Source organism: Alosa alosa, chromosome 12 (assembly GCF_017589495.1).
Source record: "Alosa alosa isolate M-15738 ecotype Scorff River chromosome 12, AALO_Geno_1.1, whole genome shotgun sequence".
NCBI lineage: Eukaryota > Metazoa > Chordata > Actinopteri > Clupeiformes > Clupeidae > Alosa > Alosa alosa.
In genome coordinates this window covers 10,761,033-10,771,032 of record NC_063200.1, presented here as the reverse complement: position 1 = coordinate 10,771,032, position 10,000 = coordinate 10,761,033, and the positions used below count along the sequence as shown (strand labels likewise).

At 46.4% G+C, this 10,000-nt stretch overlaps 1 protein-coding gene across 1 annotated transcript in view; it reads right to left on the bottom strand.

Moving 5' to 3' along the window:
* The window catches only part of LOC125304765 (leucine-rich repeat transmembrane neuronal protein 4), a 147,032-nt gene extending 143,736 nt beyond the window's left edge, over positions 1 to 3,296 (bottom strand). The window contains exon 1 of the mRNA XM_048259266.1: positions 2,521 to 3,296. Coding sequence (XP_048115223.1) covers positions 2,521 to 2,524 — 4 coding nt within the window. The 5' untranslated portion in view covers positions 2,525 to 3,296. The remainder of the gene's footprint in view (positions 1 to 2,520) is intronic.
* Between the last annotated feature and the right edge of the window lie 6,704 nt (positions 3,297 to 10,000).

The window sequence follows — 10,000 nt, the reverse complement described above, 5'->3', positions numbered from 1 at the left end:
CAGCCCCCCCCCCAACACACACACACACACACACAGACACACACACACACTTGCTTGCGCTGCTGCCTGTGTGCTTTGCGTCAGAGCACCGAGGAGAAGAGTAGGGCCACTTGCAGGCACATTTGTGTGTTCTGGGGAGGTAATTATTTTGGTGCTCCATTGTGGACAGGTTATTTACACTGTTGGAAGCTGTACAAGCCACAAGCATTCAGTGCATAGCATTCTTGTACAGCACATTATATGCAACCTATTCTGACCAAATCATCTTTTGGCATGTAATCCATTCTATGTCTGATTGCACAGCCAAGTTATTTTTTCAGACAATGCTTACAAAGCAGTTTATATTCAGTTCAACTGACTAAAGTAGTCGACAGGATTGACACACACACATCCTAAAACATTGTCGTTTAAGGCAATGAAAAATGCAAAAGTTATCAGTTGTGAATGTGCGTCTAGATGTTTGCGGGAGAGATACATCATTTTCATTCGCTGGCGAATTCATTTACGGTTATAAATAACAAGTGTCAGAAGTAAGCACCAGTATGATTGCCATTCAAATAAATCTAGAAGCCTTAAATCCATCACAACCAATCACTCATCTGGAGCATGCAGGCTTCCGTGCATCAGAGTGTTTATTTTAAACACCCAACCTTCCCCCAGTGCACAGAGAAGGTAACGGCAGTGAATGCGCGACCTCAGCAGAACCGGTAGACTAAACGAGCAGAAACAGCACCATGTCTGAGACCTGAGCATTTCGCAAACATCACAAACACGTCAATTGCTTTAAAGCATTTCACCTCTGTCACAGCCTCATAGTCATTATGAATAGATAACATCTATCTATAACGATATAATAATAATATAATATAATAACATATAATATAATTAAGCTAATGTAAATATCTAAATCTTAACTTTGCTAAATGTGCGCTGACTGGTGCCTAGATCTCTTACAGTTTGTTGATCTGATTGCAGTCTACAGTACATGACTCTGCATCACCCAACCATGCAGACCTGGATTGGTGCATGAAATGTAAGAGATCTACAGGACATGGCAGGCCAACTCGGGGCTCCACGCGTGTAACCGAACTCAGCAGAAAGAAATGGGCTGTTCAAACGGCATGCTGACCGACAGTCTGACTTCTTGTTCCCACACATTCACCTCCCACTCCAGTTCAATTCCTGATCACTGTGTGCACCATATTGCATGCTCTGCTGTTATTAGGACAGAGGTATGCGGTCAATTATTTCAAGAACACGCACAAATATCAGCACATCAAAACACGGAGAACGAGAGAGCGGGAGGTCGATAATGCATTTATTTTTCTGCATGTTCACCGACTTGGATACATATCAGAATTTCGTGAGATAAATAAAGCGGCAAAATTATTTGCCATCTTGGGCAGAATGCCACATCCATGAAACCCATGAATTGCTCAGAAATCAATAAGTCGGCTGGATGTCCATATACAGTATGTTAGTCAAGCATATGCTCAGAAATTTTAGAGTGGCATAAAAAAGCATTTACTCATTGGCCAAATATCTTCTCAAAGTTTGATCTCATTTGATTTCGAAACATTCGGGCTGGACGAGAGTTAAATCAGTCTGATCATTTCATACAAACGGAAGCCCAGTTATTATTAGTCAGAATAATTTAGGAGGCTGTTGAGGAGTCAGATTTTGATCTGATAAATACTCTGTTCTCTCTCTCGTTCTCTGTCTCTCTCCATTTTCCAACACGCGCTCACGCGCGCGGCCGCGCGCCATCGTGGTGGGCGGGAGAGGGGGGTAAGGGACACCTGATGACAAGTCACAAAATATGTGCATAGGTGTGTTTACGATTTACCGAACAAACGAGGAGCAGCAGAGCTGGCCAAATACAGCTACGTCAATAACGCCAAGGGGGGAAACGTCCTATCCTAAACGAGAATTAGGCTACGTGGCTAGTAAATCACTTTACTAACTCAACGCAGTTATCCAATAAATCAGCATATCTGTCGCCATACACAATTATGCACAAAATATGTTGCATAAAGTTCGCTGACCTCCATTACGAGACACCTTAGGCAATCTGGGTCCAGAAAACACAGTGGATTCGGTCCATTCCGTAAACCATTTGGGGGAAAGGCAGGAGGGAGCCATCGATTAAAAATACACTTATAGAGGCTTCAAATAGCGTTTTTTGTGTTTTGGGTATGTGCAATACATAATTGTATATTCGCTGCGTGGCTACCTGTTCATTAGACCTGAAGGGAACTGCAAGGGAATCTACCGCGCTTGGATATCTCTACAATTAAAGAAAAAAACACTATTGATGAACAAAAAGAGGTAGTATTTCACTAAGAAAACATTTAACACGTAGCACCAATGCGATACAACACATTTACATCGACGGTGATATCAACTCTTAGCACGACGCGCTGGTGAAATCTATTTAAGGGAATTGAAGGTTACACACGCAACCGCTGAGGTTGCAGGTTTCGGCTGTTTTTCATAGTTCGGGCATTCGGCCACACTCACCCATGTCCGCTGATATTTCAGCTCCTGTCCACGGGGTTTAGAGGCTTCTCGCGGCCGACAGACGACTCCGCATGACACACTCACACTGCTCAGATCAGTTCGGCTCGGTTCTGTTGCAGGACCTCGGCAGCTCGCGCAGCCGCTGATCTTGACGCGCACCTGCTAACGGCTGCCGCCAGAACACCGGTGAGATCCGTGATATCCGAATGTCAAACGGACAAGCCCATGGAACATATCTCTTTTTGGCGCTCAGTTGATTTGACAAAAGTACGTGCAACTATACATACAGTCAGTGCGTCAAAACAATACGGGTCTTCTCCACGATTTGATGCTGTCAACGCGGGATGCAAAAGAATCCAGACTATTCCACATCCAAGTTACATAAAGCAATACACCACCATGTTAAGTTGAAAATTCCCAGACAAGACGTTCTCGCCACCTCACGTCTATCCATTCTGGCACACTGCGCAAGCTGGCTCTCTCCCGAGAGACGGGGACCGGGGACGGCTCCAGCTTCCCTTTGTGAGAATGCGTCTGAGTGCGTTTGAGTGGAGCCCACTAGACTGACAAGGAGTTCGCATCGCACACACACCATAAAATAAAAAAATGAAATCCGCAGAAAGCTTCAGTCGCTTTGCAGAAAACAATAATAAAACACTACAGGTAAACGTACTTCTGTTTGAACAATATCTCTGTCTTCGACGATCAACCCCACATCGGACAAAAACGGAGCAGGAGGCTTTTCACTGGTTAACATCTCGTCTGCTTGTCGTGCGGTAACTTTGTAAGACAGAATCCGAATGCCCTCTTCTGGCGAGAAGGCATCCGTGGTTACGGTGTCTCAGTGATTTTTCCCACGGGTATACACGAATCAATTCAGCTTCACGCATGTTAAAAAACAAAAGCGACATACCATTTCAGCAGGCACCTTAAGTTAAGTCATAGTTAAGCTAATTTAGGAAGCCGGCATCTTATAGTGTTCAGAGCAGTTATAGGCTACAGCGTGGACAGGACACCACAATCTCTAAGCATGGTTCGATCAAAAAATATATATTTTGAAAAAACAAAAACGACCATACTGCTGATGGCATGTTTGTGTTCAGCTGGTCGCATCGCCCCCGCTACGGTGCCGTCCACATGCTGAGCTTGGCTAAATGGACCAGGCTATCGCCAGGTTGTCATTTGTTACTCCACCGGCACACCCTCAGGACCTCATCAGCGCTCAGTTTGTTTCATAATGGGCTCTTTACCCCGTCACCTCACACACAGTGATTTCCACCATAAAACATTAACACAGGCACACATGCACACACACACATACACACACACACACACACACACACAAGAAAAGCACACTCACGCAGGAACCACACACTCACAGACACACACAAACACAGATGCAGGCAACACACCACCAATACACACACACACACACACACACACACACACAAACCGATATAAAGTCAACACACTTGGGCACACAGGCATGCATGCTGCACACACACACACACACACACACACACACACACACACACACACATACAGAAAGCTAAACACACACACACACACACACACACACACACACACGCACACACACATTAACCAGGTGTACTCCGTTGTGCATCTATCAGAGGCTTTGTCAGGAGGACACCCCTGACACTGTTCCACAAAGTCAGTTTGTATAGATCTGCCCCTCAGGAGGATTTACCTGCCTCATGCCATCTGCTTACATGCTGTGCTATCCACTCCCAACGCAGGCTGTGGCTCAAAACATCGGGGGACAGGAATGCACACAGACGCATATCCCGAGAGTGAGAGAGAGAGAGAGAGAGAGAGAGAAACTGTGGGGTCATCATGGTAGCTATGTCTGACTGGACATTTCCTTACTGACCTGTTGTCAGCGGCGGGAAGAGGCTTTTCCTGGCCGGACTTGTTTCACCCTGGCTCTGGACCCCGCTCAGCTGTTTTACTGTACCCAGGGGTGCCATGCAAGCTCACATTTTGGGTGGGCACAATTAGAGTGGGGATGGTGAGTGTAGTAGAAAGAATCATAATGACACAATTATCTGAAATGTTGTCATATTCAAAGTCTCTAGGGGGATTACGTTAAAATGCAACCAAAGTCTGGGTGGGCACTCGCCCACATCGTTTCAGTGGGCACTATGCCACTGAGAGTTACCCAGGTGCCCACTGAGGTAAACAAGAGCAGTGCCAATGCTGGAGATGGCGCAGAAGGAACAGCTGATCCCACTCTTATCCGGCTATCCAGTGATATTCTTGATATATATATATTGGGTGAAAAATTACCTGGAGACCATAAAATGTTCAGTGGGCAACAGTGGGCAAGTTGCAATCACCAAATCAGAACACTAGGAACAGGTCCGGGGATTGCCCAACAACGTTTCTCCAAAAGTTGCTCAATGCTTCCACATGAGTCCACACAAGGTGTCCACCTCGGTACATTTCCCAGGAAGGATGGTGAGCATGCAAGGTGTACAGGACATATGTGAGTTCAATATCCAATCAAATAACACCCACCTCCTCTGTGCTTCTTTGATTGGCTGGATTTGTGTATAGCTCACAAACCAATGAACACCTGAGTGTATGAACACCTGTGCCAAAACACTATTTTTAAGCACACACACGCACACACACACATTGAACACTGAAAGTATGGCGGGAAGACTGTGTGAGGAACAATTCACTGACATTTAACAAAGGTGCAATTGATTAGAATAGTAAACCTCTCCTTTAAATGGGAATGGCAATAAAATGTTTCTTTACTGGGTTGTTTTAACCTGGCAGTGTTACAGCATCATACTGCAATTGTGACTGGGAGCTACATATTCCATAGCCCTGAGAGAGAGAAAGTGATGCTCTGCCAAACTTTGCCCCGGTGGATGCACGCTGTGCGAATGGCGCTGATGACACATAAACACTCCTCTAAGAGAGAAAGCGGCGGCAAAGGTCAGCACAATCATGACCCTGACTGCCTGACTCCCGCTGTGCAGTACACACAGAAAAGAGCCACACGCATACTGTAGCTAACGTCTGCGTGTATTCCTATAGACATAGTGTGCTGCAATCAGTGCCGTGATTACCATTGCAAATGTTTGCAAATGTAACCTATGCTGCACACCGATCTCAAACGCCCGAGAGCAGCACAGATGCCCACAGGCTGATGAATGAACAATCTTTCTTTTCTTCCCTCCAGAGAGGGGTGGAGAGGGGGATGGAGGTGGAGGGGTGGAGAGGGGGATGGAGGTGGAGGGGTGGAGAGGGGGATGGAGGTGGAGAGGGGAGGTGAGGTGAGAAATCATGTTTGCTCATCACTGAGAAGTGGCTGTTGGCTACAACGGGGGAGATCAGTCTCTTTACGTTACTACGGCCCCTCCCTCAGTGCTACCAGTAAGCCAGGGAATATCTGCACATGACTGTAGTCCCATGATGCTCAGGGCTGGGAGGGGGGCAGGGCAGAAGCATGTTTGCAAACAGTGCTGGCACCGTGGAGTTGCCAAGGGAGGCAGATGGGAGAAGACCTCCGTCTGGAGGAGCAGCCGCCATCACCCTGCCCTTCTCAGATACCCCCACCCAAATCCCGGCCAATACCGTCACTCTCCACGTAACCCCACCCAAACCCCGGCCAATACCGTCACTCTGCACATACCCCCAACCAATACCTCCATCTTCAGTATCATACAAGGGCTACTATGTAACCCCCCTGTCAATACCCTCTCACCACTGTTGCACAACAATCCCATGCCAGCCAATACCTCCACAGCCCACTGCAATGCAACCCACCTGGTCTATACCTCCACCATAACACACCTGACCAAACTGGCCATTGTAACCCATCTAATCAACCCTCCCCCTCCACAAGCGTTGTCTGAGCGTTGCATTTTATTATTGTGTTATTATTTGTCGTTGCCAGCGTTGCATTATGCTTTGTCACTGCCATTTCATTATTTCCAATGTAATCCTCCCCTCACTCACCTCAAACCCACCTCATATTCACCTCAACCCCCATACCCTCACTCACCTGAAACCTGTGCACTGCCATACCTTCACTCACCTCAAACCCATATGCCAGCGCACCCCAATAATCACAAATGTACCCAACTCCCCCTCAACCCCACCAACACAACACTAACTAACCCTGTTTCTCTATCACACAGATAACCATCCCTGTCTAAATATACCTACTATTACACAACTAACCAAACCTGACAACATCCTCACCGCAACCAACACGACCGAACACGACTAACCAAACCTGACAACATCCTCACTGCAACCAACATGACTAATCCAACCTGACAACATCCTCGCCGCAACCAACACGACCGAACGCGACTAACCAAACCTGACAACATCCTCACCGCAACCAACACGACCGATCGCGACTAACCAAACCTGACAACATCCTCACCGCAACCAACACGACTAACCCAACCTGACAACATCCTCGCCGCAGTCAACACGACTAAACGCGACTAACCAAACCTGACAACATCCTCGCCGCAACTAACAAGACCGAACACGACTCACCAAACCTGACAACATCCTCACCACAACCAACATGACTAATCCAACCTGACAACATCCTCGCCGCAACCAACACGACCGAACGCGACTAACCAAACCTGACAACATCCTCACCGCAACCAACACGACCGATCGCGACTAACCAAACCTGACATCCTCACCGCAACCAACACGACTAACCCAACCTGACAACATCCTCGCCGCAGCCAACACGACTAAACGCGACTAACCAAATCTGACAACATCCTCGCCGCAACTAACAAGACCGAACACGACTTACCAAACCATCCCTACAGCAAGTTGGCCGTCAGAAAAGCATGCACCGATATCATCACCCCACTCAGTCTGGTGTCTCGCCCTACCTGGCTCCCATCATACTATGAGGCCTTTGGTTCTCTCCACAGGTGTGGAGACATCATACAGCAAAGCAGCTAATGGTCCTCCTCACTGGGTGCCATCGAATTCAACACTCAACTAAAGCACACCTGTTTTCACACTCCCATTCAATAGTGCTCTTTTCAGTGAGAGAGCCAGACTAAAGACTGCATCATCATTCAACAGATAGTCACATTAAAATAAACATCCTCCTCTCCCCTGAAATACATTATACCCCTAGCTAGAGAAAGCAGTATTTATTTGAATAGGAAATGTGAGAGGAGAGATATAGGAGGTAGCGGCTCCGGTGCGGTGTGGTGCGGTGCGGTGTGGCGTCTGGCCGTGTGAGTTCCTATTTCAGGGGTCGGCTTTATTAACCTCTCCCCCAAGCTGGGCCTCAATCTGGAGCTGCGGAGTACAAACAGTGCAGCAAAGGTGCTGAGATTGGCTTCACATGCACACACACATATGGGCTCTTGTGCAACTAACTGAGCTACAGAAACGCATTAGCTTTTGACAAACTGTACACATTAGGTGACTTTGGGTATCAGCACACAACTGAGGAGGATGCAGCTGCAGGTTGCTGTTGGTCTGAAGGGCTGCAAATGTGAGTATATTGGTTGATTCTTTCTCTCTCTCTCTCCCTCTCTTTTTCTCACAAACACACACACATAAACACACACACACACACACACACACACACACACACACACACACACACACACACACACACACACACACACACACACACACTCACTCACACACATATACACAACCATGCAAAAACACACACAGGTCTATGTGCTGTGCAAGAGTGGTCAGCAGCAATGTGTGTGTTTTTATAGCCATCTTGTTGCCTGCTCAGTGCATTACAGATATAACAATTTATGGAGCTCTTTCTGCTGATACAGACCAGCTGTCAAAGCCACACACACACACACACACACACACACACACACACACACACACACACACACACACACACACACACACACACACACACACACACACACACAAACACAGACACACACAAACACACACACACACACACACAGACACACACACACACACACACAAACACATACACACACAAACACACACACACACGCACACACACACACACTCACAAACACACACGCACGCACACGCACACGCACACACACACTTATATATATATACACCTACTCATGTACACATTCGTATGACCACAAACGTTGGACTTATATCAGAGAGATATTGAATGAGTCTGTGTGTGTTGCAAAGCTGTTAATAGGGGTGTGTATTGTTGAGAGACAAACAGGTTGAGCCCTTGACTAGCAGGAGCTCTGTAATCACACAAAGAGCACATGGGATTTTGCCAGCTCACACACACACACACATGAACACACTCACGTATGTAAATATGCATACATACAAACACATATATGCATACAAATACACATACAGATTCACACACAGAAGAATATATAAACACACACACACACACACACACACACACACAAAGAGCATGGCCCTGTGCCAATCCACACAAACCCATCACAGTGCAACAAATCTCAGCCCAAGCCAAGGAGCAAGTGGGAATTCTGACACCCAAACATAGCACACAGTGTTTTTAAACAAGGCTTTGGTTGTCTCAAGGATGTTTACACGGGAGCTGTCTTCTGACACTGTGCAAATGAGCGCGATCAGAGACCCATTAAAAAGGAGCAATCTTCCAGATCTCCGGCTAGGGTGTGCAGGGCAGTGATTTCACAGGCATGTGTGTGTGTGTGTGTGTGTGGTGTGTGTGTGATTTCAAATGCATGTCATGTGTACCTGGTCCTGAGTTGAATTACAGTGTTTGCCTATTGCTTACACACATTTTTTAGCTCATTATGTCAAAACTCTACACACAGCCAAGTAAGATATAACACTTGGAGATAAACAACTCACATCTATGCCAAAATGAAACTCAACAACAATGTGTGTGTGTGAGATAGATAGATAGATACTTTATTGATCCCCATGGGGAAATTCAAGAAGTGTGTGTGTGTGTGTGTGTGTGTGTGTGTGTGTGAGAGAGAGAGAGAGAGAGAGAGAGAGAGAGAGAGAGAGAGAGAGAGAGAGAGAGAGAGAGAGTTGATATCTATCTAATGGGGCAGATTCCCCCCAGGGGAACTGAGACTGGCTGAAGGACCACGACTCTTCTCGTCAGACAACAGGACAGGGTAGAGCTCTCTCTCTCACTCTCATACACACACACAGAGAGAGAGAGAGAAGCCCACAACCAACCATCTAATGCAGGATCTAAAAAGATACATCACAAAGAAATAATTCTTTATTTGAATCACATCTCCCGCAGCTAGTGTAGCCGCAATTGGAGGGAACACATTGAAAGAAAATGGGAGAGAGAGAGAATGATTATTGCTTAATATCATGTTAGATCTTATTAGTATACATAATGTTTCAGATATGCTTTATTGTTGACAAACCATCACTTTTATTTGAAGTTCATTTGAACATACACATGTACATACTGTTATGACCTAGGGGTAAGGCCACAACAAAAGAGGGAGTCGAG